A 27054-nucleotide genomic window follows, 5' to 3' on the forward strand; every position below is an offset into this window, starting at 1 on the left:
AAAAAAAAAAAAAGGTCCTTGTTAACACTAATTTCCTAACTTTTTTGTGGCTAATTATTTTGTTTGTTTTCTAAAAAGTTCTGTTAATGTTGGTATTTTCTTGGTGTGTCTTTGTATCTGTCCTCATGGAATTTACAATCTAAGGAAAAAATTCCAAGCTTAATCAATCATTGACAAATTCAAAGATGATGCAATAAAATCCTTGCTATAACAATGAAAAAATAATTTCTTAGTGACAGTGAATCAGTAATATCACATTATTACATAAAAGACTACATATCATCCCTGAGCTAAGAATGAAGGCCTGGCTGGCTCAGGCAAATGAAAGGAAATATGAAATAGTTTAATGAACAAGATATTGCTCATCAGAGACAATTAGTTCAGTCCAAACCTGTACATTTCTGTTTTCTACAATTAGGAAATACATCTTAAATCACAGAACTCCAGATAATAAGCTATAAAATTTACCTCCACCTTTAAAAAGTATGACATTGTTAAGAAAGGGGATAAGATGCTCCATGCCAAATATCAAACTTGAAGTTGTGCTTCAAAACTCCAGAGTAAGAAATGGAAGAGCCAAATTAAAATGTAATTGGAAAATGCTTTACAAAAATGAATAAAAATACAATATAGCATAGGTAACGTTAGCTATTATATATATTATATATATACATATATTATATAGGTAATGCTAACATTACCGTATGGTTTTCTAAGTCAATATGCTGCTTATTGTGATCCACTTCTATTTGTTTGAAATCCCCGTTCTACAGAAACTCATTACTAATGTTAAAAAAAAAAAACTCAAAGTCATGTTTCACTGAAAGTAGATAGGAATCACCATCGTTCTATATCAAGGATACTGCATTTTTACTACCATTACTTATGAGCTATGTGTAAGTTAGAAGATTACTCACTGTCCCAAGTTTTTATTTGATGCCAATTCTAACATTCTATGAGTCTACAAAGTACAAAATTATTTCTCATCTTAGATTTTTTAACCACTTCTAATCATTTTTACTATCATTATCACTTCACAACAATTATAGTTCAGAACTATGTTGTTAGTGTTTTTTTTTCCTCTCTACAAATGGAAGTTTTTATTATGATGCTATTTCATATACCACCACCATCATATTTATTTGAAGGGAATGTTTTCTTTTGAATTGATGTAGGTGTTTTTGTTCTGTGTCTTAGAGGACTTTAAGTATACAAACAAGTAGGAAAATGTATTTTAGGCAAAAAAGGAAAATCCTTTTTTCATTTTTAGTGACAATCAGATCAACTTCCAAGAGGAAATAAGGCATATTAATGGAAGATATTGATTTAAATTTACCTTAACCTGGCTAAAAATTGTCTAGTTTTACCCCCCCCCACTAAAATAATACATAATTCATCTTTATTAAACAAAACAGCTAGAATACATTATTAAAAAACATTCTTCTGTACATCAGCAACATCAATGTGACCAAATGGCAATATTTTATCGATGTTCAAAAAGATAAACATTGAACACATTAAAAATTCCATTTTAAGAGTAAAAAATAAATGAAACAACACTTACCCACATAATGCATATTAAGAGCCAAATACTTATACTGGAAAAGAGGGTTGTTATTGAGGCTACTTCTTTGGATCTGCTGGAAAAAAGAGCTGACATCCCATCTGTACAAGACATCCAACAGCATGATGCTTGGGACCCTCAGGGCCACATTTAACACTGCCTCCAATTTCTCTCTTGCAGCCATATTTTTTCTTTTTTCAATGAAATCAGGATAAACCTAAAATTCACAAGATATGCATTAAACAAATTAGCCAATACAGCTTCAAAATATGAATTTGCATACACAGTCCCTTAATGAATATTATGTTTGTGTAAAACACACACACACACACACACACACACACACACACACACACCACACAACTGTTTTATGATATTTTTCCTTTTTTTCAACATTTTCTATTCTGATAAATTTTTATTCAAAATTCTATGTAAAGGTCCACTATTTATAAATCTAAGTAGCAATAAAAATTGGAATAACTGGCATCTCTCTTAAATTTAATCTGACATATTTAACAATAAGAGGATTGGAATCAGTTCCAATTGATCAGTAATGAACAGAACCAGCTACACCCAGTGAAAGAACACTGGGAAATGAGTATGGATCACAACATAGCATTTACACTCTTTCTATTATTGTTTGCTTGCATTTTTCTTTTTCTTTCCAGGTTATTTTTAACCTTCTTTCTAAATCTGATTTTTCTTGTTCAACAAGATAACTGTATAAATATGTATATGTATGTTGTATTTAACATAAACTTTAACATATTTAACATATATGGGACTACCTGCCATCTAGGGGAGGGAGTGGAGGGAAGGAGGGGAAAAGTTGGAACAGAAGTTTTTGCAAGGTTCAATGTTGAAGAATTACCCATGCATATATTGTCAATAAAAAGTTGTAATGATCGCGTATTTAAAATCATCCGGAGTCAGGAACTCAGGTTAAGGGAAAAATCTTCAGTCTTTATTGAAGTGAAGAGGTGAAAAAAAGATTACGATAGCAATATGGGCAAGAAGGATTGCGATAGCAATATGGGCACCTGCGACAGGAAACCAGCTAGCAGAGAAAGTGAGGCCTGAGCTCTCCTCCCCTTCCTTTTTCACTCCCCTGCCTCCACCCACCAGAATCCTCATTTCCTATACAACACATCAGGACTTGCACAAAGAGTGGGCGGGGGCCATTCTTTCTCCAAGCTTATATATTAATAGAGTATGGTCCAATTACTATTTAGCCTCATGTGCTTGGGACCTCAGTGCATCAACTCAAGCCTCAGCCCATTACAAAAAGCTATAATAAAAAAATTAATCTGACATAAAAATGCATTCTTACATAAGCATTTCAGATTCATTTGGACACTGAAAAAAAGTTACTCATTCAAAAGTTATGTTAATGTACAAAAATTAAGCTGCTCGATATAATAAAGATGACAATACTACCTAAACTAATCTATTTATTTAGCGCTATACCAGACTCCCAAAAAACTACTTTGATGACCTAGAAAAAATAACAACAAAGTTCATATGGAAAAACAAAAGGTCAAGAATGTCAAGGTAATCAATAAAAAAAAAAAAATCAAATGAAGGTGGCCTAGCTGTACCAGATCTAAAATTATATTATAAAGCAGCAGTTACTAAAACCATCTGGTATTGGCTAAGAAATAGATTAGTTGATCAATGGAATAGGTTAGGTTCAAAGGACAAAACAGCCAATAACTTTAATAATCTAGTGTTTGACAAACTCAAAGACCCCAGTTTTTGGGATAAGAATGCATTGTTTGACAAAAATTGCTGGGACAATTGGAAATTAGTATGGCAGCAACTAGGTATTGATCCACACTTAACACTGTACACCAGGATAAGGTCAAAATGGGTTCATGACTTAGGCATAAAGAATGAGATTATAAATAAATTGGAAGAGCATAGGATAGTTTACCTCTCAGACCTGTGGAAAAGGGAGGAATTTATGACCAAAGAAGAACTAGAGATCACTATTGTCCACAAAATAGAAATTTTGATTATATCAAATTGAAAAGTTTTTGTACAAACAAAACAAATGCAGACAAGATTAGAAGGGAAATAATAAACTGGGAAAACATTTTTAGTCAAAGGTTCTGATAAAGGCCTCATTTCCAAAATATATAATTGACTCTAATTTATAAGAAATCAAGCCATTCTCCAATTGATAAATGGTCAAAGGATATGAACAGACAATTCTCAGATGAAGAAATTGAAACTATTTATAGACATATGAAAATATGCTCCAAATCATTATTAATCAGAGAAATGCAAATTAAGACAACTCTGAGATAACACTACACATCTGTCAGATTGGCTAGAATGACAGGGAAAGATAATGCGGAATGTTGGAGGGGATGTGGGAAAACAGGGACACTGATACATTGTTGGTGGAATTGTGAACACATCCAGCCATTCTGGAGAGCAATTTGGAACTATGCTCAAAAAGTTATCAAACTATGCATACCCTTTGATCCAGCAGTGTTTCTACTGGGCTTATCCCCAAAAAGATACTAAAGAAGGAAAGGGACCTGTATGTGCCAAAATGTTTGTGGCAGCCCTGTTTGTAGTGGCTAGAAGCTGGAAAATGAATAGATGCCTATCAATTGGAGAATGGCTGAATAAATTGTGGTTTATGAATGTTATGGAATATTATTGTTCTGTAAGAAATGACCAGCAGGATGAATACAGAGAGGCTTGGAAAGACTTACATGAACTGATGCTAAGTGAAATGAGCAGAACCAGGAGATCATTATATACCTCAACAACAATACTGTTTGAGAATGCATTCTGATGGAAGTGGATCTCTTCTATAAAGAGTACTAATTCAGTTTCAATTGATCAAGGATGGACAGAAGCAGCTACACCCAAAGAAAGAACACTGGGAAATGAATACAAACTGCTTGCATTTTTGTTTGTCTTCCCGGGTTATTTATACCTTCTGAATCCAATTCTCCTTGAGCAACAAGAGAACTGTTCGGTTCTGCACACATATATTGTATCTAGGATATACTGTAACCTATTTAACATGTAAAGGACTGCTTGCCATCTGGGGGAGGGGGTGTAGGAAGGGAGGGGAAAAATCGGAACAGAAGTGAGTGCAAGGGATAATGCTGTAAAAAATTACCCTGGTATGGGTTCTGTCAATAAAAAGTTATTAAAAAAAAAATTAAGCTGCTCAGTAAAGGGCTATCATAACAGTATTTTTTGTTTGCCTCTTCCAACGTTCCTTCTACATCTAATTTTCAAGGTCTAACTTATGGCTATATATTTCAAAACAAAAGTAATAAATTCTTTACAATGTTGTTTCCCTGAACTATTATCATTTTTAAAAGTTTTATATTTACTAAAATCTCTGAAATATCTGCAAACAGAATAGAAAAATAACATTCCTATCAAATAAATTAGATGAATGTCTGCAAGCTCTCATGAAATATGATCCTATTCTAATTGCTTCCTTTGGTGGGGGAGTAAGGGTGAAATTAAAGTTAAAAAAGGCATGAAGAGTTGTGGAAAAAAATGTATATTGTAGAGGAGAAATAATGAAAATGTAAATGAAAATAACTGAATACAAACAAAAAAGAAGTTATTCAATGAAATATACAGCTTTAAGTAGCAGAAATATTTCAAATATTCCAACTACTGAAATTTCACTAAAGGAATTTTTGAGAGGGAAAAAAAGGTGAAGAAAGAAAGAACTGACTAAAATTAATATAAACAAATAAGCAATTTTTAAAATGAAGATGTCTGGGACCTCTGAATTCAGTAGAATCCCTTTGATAGTTTTACTGAGAATGTTGAACATATTTGTAACTTTGGATAATAACTAGAGTTTGCAGAATAAATGGAAACATTTCTAAGGGAAATTATAAAGCAACAACGTTACTGTAAACATATGATCAGTAATTTCAACACATGCCCTAATTTTCAAAGTTTATTCAAATTAAATAAAGTTAGTATACAACTGATGAAACTTTTTTGGTTGTTATATTACACTGTGTCTGCACACAGTGCAGAACCAGAAATGTAGAACCAGAAATTACCATATATTCATATTACCAATAATGCAACACTGAATATTGTTGTCTTAATTATTTTAAATGTACAGGAAAATCTCTTAATGAATTACTAGTCCTTCTTCCCCATCCCCCAATAAGGTGAAAATAATATTAGCAATGAAGCTAAGTTAAATAGTTGTAATCCAAATTAAAAACTGCAAAGAAATAAAAACTAACTCACTTTTCTAGCAGGTATAAGAAGCTCAATTGGGTTTCTCAAAACTACTAGTGGTAGATTTTACTTGCTATACAATATTTCTACATATATGCATATGTCAAAGATATCTAGGATACTTAAAAACAGATGAAGAAAAAACTCTTTACTCTAGCAGCAAGCCAAAATGATAACTGAATAATATGCAATATGAGATTTAATTTCAGAGTGTAGTAAATTTTCTTATTAACATGAAGTCAGAATGAAAATCACTATATATTTAAACATACAAAAAAAATTAATGCTACTTCCAGATGTATGTATGAAAATTGAAAATTTGAAGTTTTTTTTCATATTCTAAAATATTTTATAATCCAAAAAAAAAAAAAAAAGGATGAGAAAAAAGGATGAGAAAGGATGAGAATAAGCAATTAGTACTACTTGAAGGTTATCAATGGCCTGCCTATGTTTATTTCAGTGCCATCTCCAATAAACTTAAGGGAATCATAGAATCATATATCTAGAGCTAGAAGTCACTTTAAATTCCATCTAGTCCAACTCCTTCATTTAACAGATGATGAATCTGAGACTCAAGGAGATTATATAATTTAGCCAAGATCACTTGGGGAGTTAAGGATCAGAGGTGGGATTTAAACTCTGACTTCAGTCAGTACTCTTACCACTGTAACAAGCTGATCTTTCTCTATTTTCAGTTTTACTGAAAATATTTTACTACATCACTTTTTTACTATTTTACTATGTCAATTACTCATTTTTGGTTAAATCACTTTGGCTTTTAACACTTTAAAAATATCAGGTAATGTTATTAGTTAACATCATAGCATAATTATAGTTTTTGTTTCATTGCAATTGCTATCTATTGAGGAAAAAAAATCAGAAATTAAGAATTTAATTTTCAAAAAATAATGAAGTCTTCTCTTTCCCAATCATACAGAAGATCACCCTTACTATAAAGAAAGTCAATTCAAAATTTGGATTTTTTATTAATATTACTATTGCTATTAGCACTACTTATAGCAGACAGAAGAATAAGGAAACAGTCTTCAAAGTTATGTCAAAATTACGTTAATTTATATCAAAATTACTGACAAAATAGGAAAACAACATCCAGGAGAGAAAATAAGACTAATATTATACACTGATGATATAAACTTCATAAATAAATATATGAAGAATGATATTGGATGGAGCACAAGATACCCATTTTATAATAGATCTACCACATAGTAAATGTTTCCTGGCATTTGAAAAGTGCTGTCTCAAAGTCTCATGAACAAGAATGTGGAAAAAGGCAAACTTTATCCACACAAAAGCAAGTAAAAAATTACCCACAAAGTACTATAAAAAGAGAAAGAAAAATTTATTCAGAACCCTACCAAATTTAAGTTTCTAATTTCTTTTCCCATCTACATGACAAATGCTTACTGATTTTCTCATGGTCCCAAGCCATGCTGACTCCAAGTTCTGTTCAACTTTGGTTTGTTGGTTGAAGCATGTACAATTATAAACTACAACATTTATTCTTTCTTTGGGGGAAGCCTCATCTCTCAAAAGCAGTTTGTTTTTAAGTACTTCACCTAAAATTTGAATATGCTGCCACACGATTATACTTTAATAATGTAAAAATTCCTATTTTCCACGTGTCATAGAATCATAGGATGAAGATCTAAAGTTGCATAAAACTTCAAATGACATTTATTCCAATCTCATCATCATAAAAATGAGGAAACTAAGGTCCAGCTAGTCTAAGTTATGCTTGGTCAAAAGGACAATTACCATTTTCTTTCTGATTTTCCAGACTTTGACCTTTGCCAAAGCAACAATCACACTGGAGCATTCCTAAGTTTTTAGAGCTTGCTTACCCTGAAACATCCATGCTACTTCCATCCTGGCACATCCTTTAGCCACAGCAGTCCTATTCTTCCTTTTCCCATTGGTGAGTTTCAGCAGAGACCTCCATTTTGGTGAAAGACCTAGACATTCATTCCATAGGATTGTGCTTTTGACTCTTTCCTCTCCCCATTCCATACTTTCACTTTCCCTTACTTTTATCTTCCCTCACTAAATGTAAACTCCTTGAAGACTCACTTTGCTTGTACTTAAATTTCTGTTAGCACAGTGCCTGGCACATGAATGCTTAAGAAATGCCAGATACCTGTTTTTCTGCCTACATAGTATGCTTTAAAAAAAATTTTTTTTTACAAATACTTTTCATTCAAGTAGCTAAGCATAAATACGAAATTAAGAATCAATTATAAAGAATATTATTAAATTACAAAAAAACTGGGGTACTTTCTCCACTAACTCTTATAAATAACTGCTTACTCTAACTCTTTACTTTTGCATTTAAAGTCTTCTAAAATCTGGCTGCATATATAGACTTATTTCATATTATTCTCCACTCACTCAATGTTCCAACCAAACTTGTCTGTTTACTGTTCCCTGAATTTAGCATTCCATTTCCAGCTTTCCTGCTTTTCCCTAGAATTCACCCACTCCTCAAACATGCTCCCTTACCTGAGTTTCACTCTTCCCCTTGACCTTTGAAAGTCTTAAGCTTTCTTGAAAGGCTCAGTTTATATACCACTTCAGAAGTAAATCTCTTACAGATCCCCCTGATCATCAGTGCTTTCTTCTAAAATCATCTTGTAATTTCTTATCAATTTATGTGTTGCTACCTCCAATGGAATAAGACTTTCTCTTTAGTTTTTGTTCTTGTATCCCTAAGTCCTAGCACAAAAATTTGAGCATAATAGGCACTAAATAAATCATTTGCTGAACTGTACTGAATATATCTGGATGTTTGTTGATGATAAACTATCCTAATCCAGTATTACACAGCATATTTATATCTAAGCTTACAGCTAAAAACAAGTTTTAAATGATTATAGTTTTCAAACCAGACTAAATTAAATCAACTTTATATTTAAGTCATCACTAAAGTTAGAAAATCTAATCTTCCAGTCAAAATCTCCCAGATCATTTTTTCTATTTTTTAAAATAGATTTTAAACCTAAGTAATCTTTCATTTACTCTGATTATAGGATAGTGCTAATAATGAGTATAATTTAACTTATTGAAAAGTATCTTTAAATGTTAAACATTAAAATATTTCAGAAATGAACAAGTGAACTACAGACTGAAGCAAACAGAAGAAAGAAAATAGAGACCAATAAAACATACGGATTCCTTTTATATCAACCTTAGGTAAATTCTCATATGATTTCTTGACATTTCCTCTTTAAAATTAAAAACAAAAATCTGTGAATAGTCTTCTAAAATGTGGATCTTCTGTAAAAAATATTAAACAATTTTGTGATCCAAATGTAGATATTTTACATCATAAAACAGCCAAAGAATCAAGATTTTTTAAAATCCCCAAATACACAATAGAAACCAAGAATAAAATTCATAAACTATATTAAATGTGTTTCATACACTTTGTCATCATTGCGTACAAATATTGTGATTATTTTCATAAAAATACAAATAATTTAGCACAACCTAATGATACCTACCATTTCTCAAGTACAAATCATTTCAGATGGTTCCAGAGGGAAAATTTATTTTATAAATATTATTTCATTTCATTTGAAAAATGAGGATGAGAATACTACAGATACTTGATAGTTTGAAATGTCAAATCATTTTGTTCATTAAAAATTTAGGCTTATCAAATCATTAACCTGATTAATTAAAAAGTTTACGTTTAATACTCTTGCTTGCTCTTAAAAAAAATTGTAAGGAGAAAACAAAAAAGATACTGGTTTATAGTAATAAAGAACTTGTCTTTCAAACTCTATACATCTCTGTAGTAACAGTAACTGAACTTTTGTTACAAAGTCAATTTTTTTCATCTATTATCTCCTCTAGACGTCTTTTCCCCGTCCAATTATAAAAAGTCCACCTACCCACAAACTAAGTCCCTCCTTAACAAGCAGTTTTTATAGCTATTCATCTGTCAAAACATTTTACACTATAAAAATTCCAAAGATTCAAATGAGAAAATTTTTTTTCTCTTTTTTTTTTCCTTTCTCTCTTTCTTGTAAAACAAAAACTGTAAGTCAACCTGGCGGCAAATCCAAAGAAGCTGAACAGTCTCATATCTTGCATAAACTTCAGCACAAGCACAATAGCTGGTGCGTTACTCCTAGTTTGCTAACTTCGGAAGTACCTGAACACATCAACTGTTAGCAACTCTCGATTTTCACACAAAATGATTTTTTAAAATTATTTTACTTCTTTACGAGCCTAGGGGTTATTAAACAAAACAAAACAAACAAACAAACAAAAAACTGAAGACTCATGAAATAGAAATAATTGTTATCTTTGTCATAGAGCCTGATCAGCCTGGGTCATGACCGCAACGCCAAGAGCTCATCTTTTGGATTTGAGTCAAGCTTCACTTCTGGCAGGAAACTCGGTACAGTATTAAAAAGGGGGGGAAAGCATATAAAATCCCCTCCTTCCCTTTCAAACAAACTAGTTTTCTTTTTACAACCGGGTTGCAAAAATCAACCAACCATTCATCTTTGATTCCACAACACAGCAAAACCCCCTTCCTCTTCCCACACCTCCCTCTAGGCTCGCAGATCTCAGATGCGTTTGAACTCCAGTAACCCCTAGCAAAGCTAGAGCTGCAAAGGAGGCGGCGCAGCCGCCTCGGGGATGGGGGATTACGCACGGTAAACCTGGGCCAGCAGAGGAGGCACTGGAAACCACCCCCCACCTCCCCCCCACCCCCAAGGCAGCTGTAAAGCCTACACTACCACACACCCCAAACTCTCCTTTCTCCAGTTGAAGTAAAAGGTTTTAGTGGAGAGCTCAGACTCAAAAAAACTCAACTCTCTCCTCCCCACCTCCATCAGCCGCTTTGCCTCTTTGGAGAAGGGTATCTGTCCTGATGGGAAGGCGAGAGGCCCTCAGTGGGAAAGACATGGAGTTGGAAGAGAATAAAGATTGCTTTGAGTGGGTTTAAAAGGGGAAGTGGGGCTGTAAAGAGTGTTTTTTTAAAAAGGACTGGGAAAAAAAAGATACCCCCTACGCCAGATGATAGGACCCTGCAGGAGGGAAGAGTGAGCGCGAAGAAGGCTGCGAAGGTGGAAAATCCCCATTAGAAAGATTCCCTCTCTCCAGATCTCTCTTCACCCCTTCCTCAAAGGAAGAGCCTCTGAGGGAGATGGGAGAGGGCGGCGCGGGGGTCAGGATGAAGGCCGGAGGCGGTTCCGAAAAGATGAGGGATGGAGGGAGCTGAACCCTGGAGCTGGGCCGGGGACGTGGGGGCAGGAAGGAAACAGAGACTGGGGAAGGGACAGAGGAGAGACTGGGGGCGGCTCGCGGACGCGGGGGGGGAGGGGAGAAGATGCTAAAGAAAGTGATGAGAAGGGAGGGTGACGAAGGAGGGGCCCCCGGCCGAAGGCGAAGGAGAGGCCGCGGGGATTTCCGAGGGGGGAAGGGGAGGAAGGGGAGGGGCGGCACGGGGGGTGGCGGGGCTTCAGTCACCTCAGGGCCGCAAGCTCGGGGGGGAGGGGGCGGCAGCGGCAACGCCGCCCGACGGGCTCTCGGGCTCCCTCCCCGAGTCTCGGTCGGTCAGCGTCTAAGGAGGAGGCGACGGAGGCGACAGTGGCGGGTCCGGGCTCGGGTCACAGAGGCGGCTCCTCGCCCGGCCTCGGCTGTTCCCCCTTGGGCCGCGGCATGAGCCCGGTGGTCACCATCCTCCGCAGCCGCGGCTGCCTCTGACCCCGCACTCCCAGGCCGGGCCCATCAGCAGGCAGCAGCGGCCATAGCCGGTGCCTCCCGGCGCGTCGGCTCTTCAGCTCACTCGCTCCCTCCCGTTTCCCCCCTCCCCCTCCCCCTCCGGACTCTGCGGCGGCAGCGGCGGCGGCGGCTCCCGCCTCCTTCCCCCTCCCTCCAACCTGCGACTGCGCCTGCGCGCCGGAAAGCCAGCCCCCCCCCCCGACGAGCCCCTCCCCCATTCCCTCTAGTCCCCGGAGTCCTCACCCCTCCCTAACCCCTCCCCAGTCCCTTTTTCCTCCCCCCCCCCTTTTGTCCCCCTCTCCCCAGCTGTGCGCTGGAAGCTGATTTGCTCCCACCCACAGTGTTGCTGCAGGTAGAAGAACAACCCCCTGATACACAAGCCAGAATAGATAGCGCATTTATGGAGTTGTGAAGCACACAACAATGACACGTGGACACAATTCCCCACTCCTCCTCCCTCCCTCGCTCCTCTCCTTCCTCCTCCTCCCTCTTCCCTCCCCTCCCCCCGCACACCAGGACTGGCGCACACCTACATGGGCTCGCCTACGTTCCTGGACCCGATGAACAGCTCGTACTCGCTCATGTAAAAATTAGCAGCGGCTTGAGCTACATGAAACGTGTATTAGGAGAATGTTTTGATTTTCTGCCTTTGTTGCGGTTCATTAATTTCTGGTGGAAACAGTATGACGGGATTCTTTGAGGAAACAAACAAAAATCTCCCAACAACTTGTATGTGGTTGCAGCTCTGAGGGGCTGTCAAGGACTGCTGTTCCTTCTTAGGATGTTTATTTGTTGCAAGTCTGCCACATATAACTGCCCTCAGCGATCATTCATTTTTGCCCTGAACTCATCACTTATTCCCAGGAGAATCCTGCTTTAGATCTAATGGAATGGTAACACCTCCTGGATGTTGTCTTTAGATTCTTCTCCAGTTTAGCTTAAAACAAACTGTTGGTTGGGTATTAATTGATAATGACTGATGGTGATGATGATGATGCTAGTGCTAAAGGTTTTTCACTACTGAATTTTTCTGCCACCAAAAAAATAAAAGTTTCAGTGTTGTCCATAGAATCCCAGAGTTGGAAAGTACTTGTTTAATTATTTTTCAGGTTTGGTTAATACTTAGCAGAATCTGTCCTGACTTTAAAAAAAGACGAAAAAGACAAAAAAAAAATAATAATAATAATAATAACAAACTTTCTCTGTCTTAGACAGAAACTGCCCTTCTCTCCACCAGAATACTCTGCCTTTTTTAGTCTAACCCCATTATTTTACATCTAATGAAATGGAACCAGAAAAATTAAATGACTCCTATGAATATATAGATCAAAGTCAAGATTCAAACTTAACGTCTGTAACTCCAATGTCTATGAAAAAAATTAACTTTCCCTTGCTTATTGATTCTCCTGTATATATGATTTAAATTTCCAGGAACTTCTGTAATTATAAGTGAGGCATAGTGTACGTGGATTGATTTGTTTTGAATGTTTGGAGCTATTTTGTTAAAATTTCATATCTTTAAATTCTCTGTTTTAAAATAGTTGTCCTATGGTCTCCAATATGCCATTATTCCAATATAGAGAGAATCATGTTCACCTAGTCTAGCTAAAATTATAAAGGTTTGTTTGAAACTTTTCCACTAAAGTTCTTTTCCGATGCCTCACTTATCTTAACACTAGAACAACTGAGGCAGACTGCATACTACCATTAAAAAATGATTTTTGGTAGTGTCAACTATGATGAAAGCAAGGATCTTTTGAAGCAGTGAAATTAGTTTGAATTTGATCCATGATAGCCTCCTGTTATAGGGTAAATTCTTTTCTTCCACCAGTAAAGTAGAGAGCCTTGTGGAAAGTAAGTTTTGAATAATTACCTATCTCAGAAAATGCTGGGTTCAAATTCTGACTTTGCTATTTTGGTAATATGAACTTGGGCAATTCACATATAAGAGCTAGATGACGCAGTAAAGTATTGTATCTAAGATTAGAAAGACAATTTCAAATGCTGTCTCAGACACTAGGTGTATTACCTTAAGTAAGCTACTTAACCTCTCTCTGCCTCAGTTTCTTTATCTGTCTATCTCACCTCCCATATCCAATCTGCTGCCAAGTACTGTTCTCTCTGATGACAGTCACCTCCCTGATGTAAGTCTTCATCACTTCACACTGTGGTCATTGCAATAATCTGCTAATTGATCTCTCTACACTAGTTTTCCTTCAGTTTTGTTTAAAATTTACCTACCTAAAGGACAAATCTGACTGTGCCGTTTCCCTTCAAATAATTTCAGTTAGCTCCTTGCCAGCATCAAATGCAAAATCTCTATTTGACATTCAAAACCCTTCATAATACAAACATGTACACAAGTGCAGGCACACACATTCTCTTCTAGTCGTCTACACTTACATTTCTGTGATCCAGAACAAGACACTTCATTTCTGAATGTCTGGCATTTTCTATTGCTGTCCTTCCTTCTTATCTCCACTTCTTCACTTCCTTGGCTTCTTCCATGTCTTAACTATAATCAGACTTTCTACAAGTGTTGGAATCTTTACAAACTGTTAAGTCATTAGAGTTGGTAGAGACAATAATTATCTAATTTAGCATGGTTCAGTATCCTTGATCTAATCTTACAAGAAGATGTTTTGGGCCAGAACCTGAAACAAGGTACTAAGTAGAACTAATTGATACAATGCTTGTGTTCACACCTTTACTCATTAGAGTTCACAAGTATGGGAGATTCACAAAGCAAACTTTGTAACTTTGTGAATTCACACCTCCTTTGAAGCTCTTAGGGCCAGAGATCACTCTGGCAGAAAACCCATAATCCCATTTTCTCAGAAGAATCATATATAAGCCCAGTCAAGAGAGTTCAGTTGAATTAGATTGGAGAGGAGCATGCTGGGACAGACACAGAGCACTCTGGGAGATTGAGAGTCAGAAACTCTCTCTCAGAGACAAGACAGATTCAACTTGGAGCTGAATTGGAGGCTGAAGAAAGCAGAGGCAGAAGCAAAGGACAAAGTTGCAAGAGAACCAAGCAGAGAGATAGGCCTCTAAGCTAACCGGGCTATATTGGAGGCAATAAAAGATCTGAACTTTTATCACCTGGCTGTATTTTGAGGTGATTATTACTTTCAACTGCAACTAAGGCTGCCTCCAGAAAAACCTCCCCAAGAAACCAACCTTCTCCCAGAGAGAACCTTTATATTATTTTAAAAAAGAAAATCACCAACATACAAGAAGTCTTTTCAACTTCCCTCTCTTAATTCTGGTTTGTCCCCTCTGTTGATTACCTCCAGTTTATCTTATATGTTTCTTCTTTGGATGTTGTCTCCCCCATTAGATAATTAGAAACCAGGAATTGTCTTTTTGCCTTTCTTTGTATTTCTAGGGCTTAGCACAATGCCTGTCACTTAGATGATTAATAAAGGTTTGTTGACAAGACTAAAATGGTAGTAACAATAGCATCTATCTACAAAATTATGAGGATCAAGTGATGTAGTGTACTGCTTTCTAGAACCCCACATTGGGCGCCAAAATATAGTGTGCTATCCAGAGTCCCCAAATTGGGGTGCCAAAGTATACTATGCTTTCGAGAGCTTCCATGCTGGGGTGCCAAAATATACCCATGTGGACTAGCTCTCTGGAGGATCTCAGGACCAATCTTGGTCTTAGTGGAGGAGTGAAGGAGGCAGTAGACCCACAAGGATGGTCAAAGATGGGGAGTGTCTTTATTTCCAGTCTTCTCAGCCTTAAATACCTCAATATGATTACATCATTACAGTACACTAAGCATGTGCCAACTAGAGAACCATTATATCATCACATCACACTGAGCAAGTGCTAACTATAAGCACCCTGCTACATATAGGTAAATGCCTCTTATTGTAAGTATCCCTTGCTTCAAATAGAACACAGGTGGTCATGCCCTCCTTGACTTCTCAAGAAGGGTGACAATACCAAAGGGAGATGATCACTACCTCCCTGACTTCTCAGGAAGGGTAAGAACAAAGGGTGAGAACACCAAGGAGAGGTGGGGGCATCAAACCAGACATTGTCAGTGAGTTTCCTCTGGGCTGAAGGGTCTTATAACTTACCCAGAGTTCTCCCACTATTTATGGCCCTCTACAAAGTGAGGTGATATTTGAAAGCACTTTGCAAATCTTAGGGTACCACATAAATGCTAACTACAGTGATAATGATAATGACAATGTCCATTTTTGGATCTCAAGTTGCTAATCTGTAAAATGGGAGGAAGAGGGAGAGGTTGGACTAGAAGATTTCTAAGATTTTTCCCAATTGTTTTCTATCATACCACATGTTCAGCTAAGTAGAAATGTGGCAGATAAGCTCCACCAGAAAAAAATAGCAAGATAAAAAGTACGATCTTTTTGACTGTACTTTTTTATGACAACTTTAGTATTCACTCTGCCAAGAAAATGAAATGACACAAAAGATGACCATAAAACATATACAATCCATATTACTCTTTATTTCAATTGGATTTACTCTTCCCCTAAACTGGAATGGCAATTTTATAAAATATTGCTGAAATGCTATTGTTGAACATATTTCTAAATGTGTAGGAGGTTAACTCCCACCTCATTGAAAGTACTTCATAAACTATGATCTTTTTTTAAGGAAAAAAAATATCGAAGTCCTGTAACTCCCACCATTATAAACTGCACTTGTAGAACATGAAAAGATCATATGCCTTTTTCACTTTTTATTTTCATAGCTGATACCCATAAATATGAGATGCTGAAATTGAAAACAACAAGCAAGGAAAATTCACCTGCAGTATGTAATAAAATTGCTGCCAATAGATTTTTTCAAAGAGTCCTTATCATAAGGAGACAACCAACTCAAAATGTAAAGAAAATAGAAGAGAAAAAAAAGGATGAAAAGCAAATACTGGATGGGAGTGGGGAGGGATGCAAATTTCAACATGAAAGGGAACAATCTCAATTTTTAGATATTTTTATGGCTACCATACCAACCCTTTACAAAGGAAAGCATGAAGAAAAAAATTTTTTTCTTTGTTGCTGGTTCCTCAATAAAGTTTGAGGAAGTGAAAGTAAACCAAGACATTTATCTAAAATAAAATGCCTCAAGGTGTTATATGGGGAAAAAAGGAAGGCTAAGAGGCAGACCCTTCAAGGTTTCAAAGCTTATCACACCACACATTAAGTGGTTGTACAATCAAGCTGTAAATTGCTGTAAAATTTAGAAAAAATGTATTTGTTTCAGGAAATCAAGCCCCATTCAGAAAGGCCAGTCATTGCTTTCCATACAAAGCTGACTGTTGCTAATGATATGATCACAGAGAAATAGTCCTTTGTTGAAAATTCTGCTTGAGATAATTGACCTTTAGTCTATTATGCACTGTCATCTGGCTCTAGCAACATTTCATATAACAGACTTCTCATGGTACATTATATAATGGAATCAGGTTGTTGAGAGAACTTGTGACCTCGAAGATTTTGGGTAAAGGCCAGTTTTAATTCATTCACTAAACTAATTATTTAGCATTGTGCTGATTGATCCAATTCTAATATAATAACGAGACTCACTAAGGCAGCCTGTCATAAGAGATAGAAGGTCAACCATGAAGATCAGAAAAACTAGATTCATATTCTACAACAGGCAGGTACATGTTAGCAGTATGACTATGAACAAGTCACTTAACACTTAACAACTTTAAAACTGGAAAGTACAAAAAACCTGGTCTGTATTGACAGTGTTTCCTGTTTAACTCATAGATTTAGAATAAGCAAGGACATCAGAGGTCAGATGAGGAAACAGACCAGAAAAATTGTTATTTGTTCATAGTCACTTAAATCACGTAAGCAACAAAGATGACATTTGAACTAAGGTTCTGATTCCAAATCCAACTATCTTTCCATTGTACCATGTTTCCTCTCTTCACTGAGTTTCCTTTTCAAGTGAGATCACAGTCTGGACAAAAAAAAAAAAAATTCATATAGATTTTTAACCTGCAAGAGACCTGAGATTATTTAATCCAATCTTCCATTCTGCTATTGAAGAAACAGAAGTCCCAAGAATATAAGTGATTTGTACAAGAGTTACATAGCTATAAGTAGCAGAGCCTAGACATTAACCTAGATTGCCTAACTCTAAATTCAATATCCTTTGCATTGTTCAATGTATTTTGGGGGGGGGGGGTAATAGTTCTGACTGTTTAATTTAAAATATTTTGAGTTATTTTCTGGTTTTGTTGAGAATAAAAATTTGTATGAATAATGTTTTTATATAGTGCTTTACATGTTATCTCATGTGATCCTGCCCCTATTGTAAATACTTATGGCTTTAACAGATCAACTTTTAAGTTCAGTTCAATGAATTGAATGAATTTTATGAATGGAATGAAATTAAATGAATTCAACTTGTAAATTCATTTTAAATCTTTGAAGCCCTTTCTGTATATAAGGCCTATTATATGTCACTATCAAGTACAATCCAAATTATAGTTTGTTTTATGATGTACTATTGACAATCTCTGATCTACTCAAGATAAACATCATGTAACAGCTTTCTAGCAATATTCAAAAAATCCTACTTTTGGAAATATTTATCAGTCACATTTCCATTACTTTTACCTGTACCAGAAAATAAAAACTTCCTTTTTAGAAAATGCTCTAAAAGTTATCAAACATGTAGCCCACAATGCTCCTGAATGCAGTCTGAAGCAAATTAAAAGGTAGTTCCTATCTGATGTGAATATGTTGATATGTGAATAATATGTTATATTATTATTATAAATATATGTTGACTTCTAAGTCAACATACAAACCATAGTTTTCTTTTTGATTTAGTGGCCTTCACTTATATTTGAATTTGCCACCACCGCTTTAATAAATTTCCTTTTTTCCCCTACCTTAAGTTTTTCATGCAGATATACTGAAAATGATTAATATTTGAGTCTATTATCTAGGTATATTAAACCACATAGTACAGCATCATGTACAGAATAAGTTCTCAATTAATATCTATTGATTAAGTCTGTCTCCCAAGTCAGAAACCAGTAGTGTGTATTTTTACATATAAAAATACATTTTTCTTTTTTAATTTTGTTAACTGAATAATTGAATAGTATGTGAACTGATAATAAGGGGAAGTAGGTTTATTATAAGAAACTATCTAGTTTTGGAAATTTATGTCCTAAAAGTGTGGGCTTTTGAAGAGGGAGCACTGCAGAATACACATATAAACAGGCATGTCCATATGCATGATAGAACATAAAAAAGACTATGCATAAACTGAACTGTATTATGTATAACTAGCTTTTCTTTTTAATTATAGCACATAATGAGCACATAATGTAATAAATTCAATGTATAATTTTTAAAGTTACCCTATTTATCTGTGATTCTTTCTAGCCTTCCATTTTTTTCAGTATATTAAAAAAAAATTCATTAACCTTCTTTTCCATTTTTCTTTTCTTTTCTTTTAAATTTTCTTCTTTTTAAAGCAACCTTATCCTTATCTTTCCCTTACTTCTGAAACTCAACTTGAAGGAAAAAAATCTCTTTTTAACAAATATACATAGGCAAAACAAATCCCCATATTGGTTATGTCTGAAAATAAAGGACTGTTTTTCTTAACCAGCAGCCTCTGCTCCCCAGCTTAGTTTCAAGTTCTTTTTCAATACTTCATTGTAATTCCTCAATCCTGAACTATATTGAAAACTTCTTTGATACTTTGTCATGGACAACAAAAACCATAGTCAGGTGTCCCAAACTGTGCTTTTCAGATTTGGTGTTGTAAAACTTCCCTGCAGCCTGTTTCTCTTTCTTTTCTTTCTTATATACAAAGGGTTTTCCCATCTATAAATAAGGAGGCTGTATAATTTCCTTCTTCTGTAAAATTTAACGAGTTAGCTATTCAAAGTAGTAGTAGTAATGGAAAGAAGTTTCTCAAGCTGATGTGACATTGTGTCCAGAACTGGAGTTATTATACTCTTTTCTCTTTTCTATAAAGTATCAATATTCATTGTTACCAAACCTTAATAGTAAAACAATAGAATGATGAATAGCATTTCAGATACTTTCTCAGGCAAGTCTGTTTGAAATCTTTACGTGGTAATACAAATCAGAAAAATAGACATGGGCCTGTTTTTAGAAAAGTATTTTTAAAAGCAATCTCTCTCTCTCTCTCTCTCTCTCTCTTTTTTTTTTTTTTTTTTTTTTTTTTTTTTTTTTTTTTTTTTTTGAAGTCTAGATGTGGTTATTTCTGTGTTATACTTTCTTTCCTTCCTTCTTTCCTTTCCATTTTTCCCCCGTAACTTCTCTCTGAGGGCACATATTTTATCTATTTTTATGATCTTCACAATGTGTATCACATGGTACTTACCTAATAGATGTATGGAGAGGGTGATAAAACTAGGGACATGAGAAATTAGAACTATGTATTTACAATTGACCTAAAAAGTGTCCTTTAACATAATAATCAATCACTTTGTAATAAAAACTGAAAAAAGTGATGTTGAAAGGATGCCTCAACTACAGCCTGATAGATGCCAAAAATAATGAAAAATAAAAAACAGGGTTGGAACAGAGAGAAAAGGTAAAGGGGGATGTCAGACTTGAACATGGAATCCATTTCTTAGAAGTTCAAAATGCTAGAATTTACAGGCTGGAAGTGTAGAGGATAATCTCATATTCAACTCTTCCTACCTGAAAGAGTAGGGACAGTAGAGAAGGGAGAAGAGGGGAATGGGAACATGGACTAAATTTTGTGTAGTTAGAAATCAACCAATGTCAGATTCTTTCTGTCTTTTCTACTATTTGGTCCTGTTCTGTGTTGATTCTAATTATAATCTATATATGTTTATTACAATAAAAGCTTCTAGACTATTTTCTTTCTTTTCTTTTCCTTCAGTGTCTAGTACAGATATGACATTTGGTAATAAATAATTAATAAAATTTTGTTGAATTGAATTGACAAAATCCAAACGATTTGAATTTGTTCAGCAAAATAATCCTTATCTTCACAAAACGGCATTGAGTATTACAAGTGATTCCTTACCAAAAATGTAAAGTCCTATTGAGAAGGCACATTGTTTTTCTAGTATTTTTTAAAAACAACAATCCCTTTACTTGGACTTTCCACATATCCAATTTAAAGCAATGTCTCTTCTCCAACCATTGCTGCCCTAATTCTGCAGAATCCACAATTATGGAGAGAAGCTTTTCAAATTTTTAATGAGATACTCCCAGATAAGCAATTTTTCAGAACTCAACAGAGCTTTTGTTTCTGAGACAATTCCTCCTGATGGAGAATTTGAAATCCAGCTATTCAATTTAGTCAAACCAACAGGTAAAAACAGTAATAGGATTCAGTATGTTGAATTATAATAATGGAGAACTTTAAAAGGTTCTTAAATTGCTTGACAACTAGAGCAGGCACACTTAAAACAGAAAGAACAGGAAACAAAATTGTGAAATGTTCTATCTGTAATCTGCTTTAAAATAATATGCTTTTTAAACATTTACATTTTGCTTTATTTTTTCCCAATTACATGTAAGCAAAATTTTTTTAACATTCTCTTTTTAAAATTTTGAGTTTTATATTCTCTCTCCATAACTCCTTAAGAAAATAAACAATTTACTATAAATTATATGTGCATAGTTATGCAAAACATTTCCAAATTAGTCATGTTACAAAAGAAAAGACAGTCAAAAAAAGAAAAGAAAAGCCAAGAAAAATAAAGATTTGTTTTTTTTAAAGGATGCTTCAATCTGCATTCAGACTCCATTATTTCTCTTCAGATGAATAACATTTTTCAATGTAAGTCCTTTAGAATGTCTTGATCTATTGTATTGCTGAAGATAGCTAAGTCATTCACAGTTGATCATTGTAAAATATTGCTATTACTGTGTACAATATTCTCCTGATTCTGCTCATTTCACTTCATAATAGTTTGCGTAAATCTTCCCAGATTTTTCTAAAACCAACCTACTTGTCATTTTATGTAGCACAATAGTATTTCATTAAAATTATATGCTACAATTTGCTCAACCTTCTTTTAATTATTTTGGGAGATAGACCTAGTAATTGAATTGTTGGCTCAAAGGGTATGCACAGTTTTATGGTCTTTGGGGCATAGTTTCAAATTGTTCTCCAAAATGGTTGAACTAATTCACCAACAATGTAATAATATTTCAATTTTTCCACATCCCCTCCAGCATTTATCATTTTCCTTTTCTGTCATGTTAACTAAACTGATAGGTGTGAGGTAGCATCTCACAATTGTTTTAATTTTCACTTCTCTAATCAGTAAAGTTTAGATTACTTTTTTTCAGGTGTGTGGATAACACTGATTTTTTTTTCTGAAAAGTATCTATTCATCTCTTTTGACTAATAATTGGGGGATTTTATATATATATATATATAAATTTGACTCCATTTCCTATACATATGAGAAATTTACACACTTCCCTGTTTTCCTTCTAATTTTGGCTATATTGGTTTTGTTTATGCACAATTATTTTAATTTCATGTAATCAAAATTATCTATTTTACTTTCTGTAATCTTGATCATTTTTTTTAGTCATAAAACTTCCCTTATTAATGGATTTGATAGATATATTTGCCCATGCTCCTTCAATTTACTTTTGATATCATCCTTTATGTTTAAATCATTTATCCATTTTGACCTTATTTTGGTATATAGTGTAAACTGCTTTATGCATAGTTTGTGCCAAACTGCTTTCTAGTTTTCCCAACAATTTTTGTCAAATGTTGAGCTCTTATGCCAAAAGCTTAGATTTTTGAGTTTGTTGAAACTAAGTTACTACAGTTATTGTCTACTGTGAATTATGTACGTAATCTATTTTTACTGATCCACCATTCTATTTCTTTGCCAGTACCAGATTATTTTGATGCTATTCTTAATATTTTTCATTAATCAATTCCCTTAAAATTCTTGGCTTTTGTTCTTTCATGTGAATTTTGTTAATATTTTTCCTATCTCTTTAAAATAATTCTTTGGTTGTTTGATTGGTATGGCATTGAATAAGTAAATTGAGTTAGAACTGTGATTTTTAATATATTGGCTAGATTTATGTATAAGCAAGTAATATTTTTTTCTATTGTTTAGAACTAACTTTATTTGTGTGAAAAAGTGATTTGTAAGTGTTTAATGTTTCTTGGGTTGATATTGGCAGATTGACTCCCCAGTATTTTATATTACCTATAGTTATTTTAAATGGAATCTCTCTATTTCTTCCTTATGTGTATGTTTAGTTTTTAGTTGATTCTCTAAGTATACCATTGTATCATCGGAGAAGACTGTTGGTTTTGTTTCTTCATTGCCTATTTTTATTCCCTCAATTTTTTTTTCTCATCTCACTACTATAGCTAACATTTCTAGTACAATATTGAATAATAATGATGATAATGGACATCTTTTCTTCCCTCCTGATCTTATTAATATGAATTCAGGTTTATTCTCTTTACAAATAATGCTTGCTGATAATTTATCATTTTTTAAAAGGCTCCATTGAATCCTATTCTTTCTAGTGTTTTTAATAGGAATGAATGCTATATTTTGTCAAAGGCTATTTCTCCATCTATTGACACAATTATATAATTTTTGATATTGCTATGGTTTTTGTTAATTGTGCTAATAATTTTTCTAATATTGAACTAGTCTGACATTCCTGGTATAAATTCCATCTGGCCATGATATATGATCTTTGTGACATGATGTTGTACTCTCTTTGCTAGTGTTTTATTTAAAAATTTTGTATCAATATTCATTAAGGAAATTCATCTTTAGTTTTCCTTTTCTATTTTTGCTCTCTTTACTTTAGTTTTAAAATTATATTTGTGTCATAAAAGGAATTTGGTGGGATTTCTTTACTATTTTTTCAAATAGTTTACATAGTCCTGGGAGTAATTGTTCCTTAAATGTTTGGTAGAATTCGTTTGTGAATCCACCTGGCAATGGCAATTTTTTTTTTCATGGAGTTTATTGAAGTCTTGTTCAATTTCTTTTTTCTAAGATAGAGTTATTTAAGTATTCTATTTCCTTTTCTGTTAAGATAGACAAGTTATACTGTTGTAAACGTTTATCCATTTCACTTAGATTGTCAGTTTTATTGGCATATAATTTGACAAAATCACTCCTAATAATTCCTTTAATTTCATTTTCATTGGAGGTGCAGTCATCCTTTTCATTTTTGATACTAGTAATTTGATTTTCTTCACTCCTTGCCTTTAACTCTGTGTGCATGTTTCTGTTTCAAATGTGTCTCTTGAAACAATATATTAATGGATTCTGGTTTCTAATTCAATCTGCTATCTCTTTTTCAAAGTTTATTTTGCTTCTAACCATTGTCTCCCTTAATTTTTACTCTTCTTTATAATCTTCCCCTTTTTCTTTCCCCCTTCCCTTCTTATTTCCCTACTGGATAAGTTATATTTCTATATACAACTTTGTGTATATGTACATTCTTCCTTCTTGCAGCCAATTCTGATGAGAATGAGATTCAAGCAGGCAACCCTACCTTTTGTCCTGACATTTTTCCTCTCCATTATAAAAACTCTTCTTTGCTATGCTTTTTTTATGTGAGAAAAATTTTCCCATTTTAATTCTCTCATCTCTTCTTATAATGCAAAACTCTTTCTTACCCCTTTATTTTTTTATGGAGAGCATTCCAACATAATTGACTCACATCCATGTCTTCTTTCTTTCTTTCTTTTTTATAATAACTTTTTATTGACAGAACCCATGCCAGGGTAATTTTTTACAGCATTATCCCTTGCACTCACTTCTGTTCCGATTTTCCCCCTCCCTTCCTCCACCCCCTCCCCCAGATGGCAAGCAATCCTTTACATGTTAAATAGGTTACAGTATAACCTAGATACAATATATGTGTGCAGTACCGAACAGTTCTCTGTTGCACAGGGAGAATTGGATTCAGAAGGTATAAATAACCCGGGAAGAAAAACAAAAATGCAAGCAGTTTATATTTATTTCCCAGTGTTCTTTCTTTGGGTGTAGCTGCTTCTGTCCATCCTTGATCATTTGAAACTGAATTAGCACTCTTTATAGAAGAGATCCACTTTCATCAGAATACATCCTCAAACAGTATTGTTGTTGAGGTATATAATGATCTCTTGATTCTGCTCATTTCACTTAGCATAAGTTCATGTAAGTCTCGCCAGTCCTCTCTGTATTCATTCTGCTGGTCATTTCTTACAGAACAATAATATTCCATAACGTTCATATAGCACAATTTACTCAACCATTCTCCAACTGATGGGCATCCATTCATTTTCCAGTTTCTAGCCACTACAAACAGGGCTGCCACAAACATTGTGGCACATACAGGTCCCTTTCCCTTCTTGAGTATCTCTTTGGGGTATAAGCCCAATAGAAACACTGATGGATCAAAGGGTATGCACAGTTTGATAACTTTTTGAGCATAGTTCCAAATTGCTCTCCAGAATGGCTGGATGTGTTCACAATTCCACCAACAATGTATCAGTGTCCCTGTTTTCCCACAACTCCTCCAACATTCCGCATTATCTTTCCCTGTCATTCTAGCCAATCTGACAGGTGTGTAGTGGTATCTCAGAGTTGTCTTAATTTGCATTTCTCTGATTAATAATGATTTGGAGCATATTTTCACATGGCTATAAATAGTTTCAATTTCTTCATCTGAGAATTGTCTGTTCATATCCTTTGACCATTTATCAATTGGAGAATGGCTTGATTTCTTATAAATTAGAGTCAATTCTCTATATATTTTGGAAATGAGGCCTTTATCAGAATCTTTGATTGTAAAAATGTTTTCCCAGTTTATTATTTCCCTTCTAATCTTGTCTGCATTTGTTTTGTTTGTACAAAATTCAATTTGATATAATCAAAATTTTCTATTTTGTGGTCAATAGTGATCTCTAGTTCTTCTCTGATCATAAATTCCTCCCTCTTCCACAGTTCTGAGAAGTAAACTATCCTATGCTCTTCCAATTTATTTATAAACTCATTCTTTATGCCTGGGTCATCAACCCATTTTGATCTTATCCTAGTGTACAGTATTAAGTGTGGATCAATGCCTAGTTTCTGCCATACTAATTTCCAATTTTCCCAGCAATTTTTGTCAAAGTGCATTCTTATCCCAAGAGCTGGGGTCTTGAGGTTTGTCAAACACTAGATTATTAAATTTATTGGTTGTTTTGTTCTTTGAACCTAACCTATTCCACTGATCAGCTAGTCTATTTCTTAGTCAATACCAAATGTTTATGTTGACTGCTGCTTTATAATATAATATAGATATAATAATATAGATCTGGGGCGAGGTGTGGTCACTATTCTTTTGGTCAGAATACTGGTCTTTGCTCAGGAAGAGTGTCTAAGCTGTTCAGATTATAATTGATAGTGGTCCCCTGTGTCCCTTTTTCCTTGAGATTGGAAATGATACTGTCCCTCAGTTTTTTTACTCCCTCTTGGCCAAAAGTGCTCCTCTATGACCTTTAACTATAACCAGAAGTGGGCATATGGAATAAAGTTGTCAAATAATTGTCCCTCAGGGCTACCATTCATTCTTTAAAAAAAAAAAACTATTTAAAACTTAAATAGAAAATAGAAAAAGAAAAAAGAAGTTGCCATATATATGACAGAACATAAGAAAGGATTCAAAATATAAAGCAATACATTTTCATTTCAAAAAAGCTTATATAATAAATATTATATGTAGTGTCCAGACTAGCTCTCTGGAAGATCTCTAGATGAAACTTGGTCTTAGGTGGAGAAGTGATGAAGGCAGGAGAGCCACCACGAGGATGATCAAGGATGAAATCTGTAGTCTGTAGTCTTATCTGTGTCTGTGATTGAGTCTCTGAGTCTGAGATTAAGCTCAAGCACACACTCTTGTCTCCAGTCCTCTCAGCCATATGTAGATATAGTCTATGTGAACTAAAATCCATTATCTCATCAATCACACTGAGTAAACACCCTGCTATAAGTATCCTAACTTCAAGTATGTTTTTCCCAGAGTTCCCACTGTCTTCAGTCCTCTACAACTATACATTGTGTTCAAAGCTGTTCATCTTTTCTTTGCTTCCTTTCAGGTTTTCTCGATTCTTTCCTGTGCACTTTTTACTTTATTCTTTCCCCTTCTTTCTCCCCCTTACCTTCACCAAGAAGGCTATAATTAAGTATGTATAAATACTACATACATATGTATATATGCATAAATATGTACAATACATATATCTATAATATACATATGTACATTCATATATATATATATATATAAGATCATATATAAGTAAATATATATATATAGACATAATCATATTACGCTTGTTTGTCTTCTGTTTCTCATTATCTCTATCTTCCTTCATAAGTCCAAGTTTTTCCATATTTTTCAAAATCCACTATTTCCTCATTTCCTATACCACAGCAATATTTCAAGCTTATATAGTCTAGTTATTTTAAATAGTCTAAAACA

At 34.6% G+C, this 27054-nt stretch overlaps 1 protein-coding gene across 2 annotated transcripts in view; it reads right to left on the reverse strand.

Annotated features, from left to right (window-relative positions):
* Positions 1 to 11611, reverse strand: part of RNF145 (ring finger protein 145) — a 95830-nt gene extending 84219 nt beyond the window's left edge. Inside the window, exons 1-2 of one of the 2 annotated variants that reach the window (XM_051978811.1) lie at positions 11315 to 11611; positions 1565 to 1781 (exon numbers count right to left, since the gene is read on the reverse strand). In XM_051978811.1, coding sequence (XP_051834771.1) covers positions 1565 to 1748 — 184 coding nt within the window. In that variant the 5' untranslated portion in view covers positions 1749 to 1781; positions 11315 to 11611. Of the gene's footprint in view, positions 1 to 1564; positions 1782 to 7674; positions 8034 to 11314 lie in introns of those variants that run through there. The other variant, XM_051978812.1, reaches the window with a different exon arrangement.
* Positions 11612 to 27054: the final 15443 nt, after the last annotated feature.

Source organism: Antechinus flavipes, chromosome 2, assembly GCF_016432865.1.
Source record: "Antechinus flavipes isolate AdamAnt ecotype Samford, QLD, Australia chromosome 2, AdamAnt_v2, whole genome shotgun sequence".
Taxonomy (NCBI): Eukaryota; Metazoa; Chordata; class Mammalia; order Dasyuromorphia; family Dasyuridae; genus Antechinus; species Antechinus flavipes.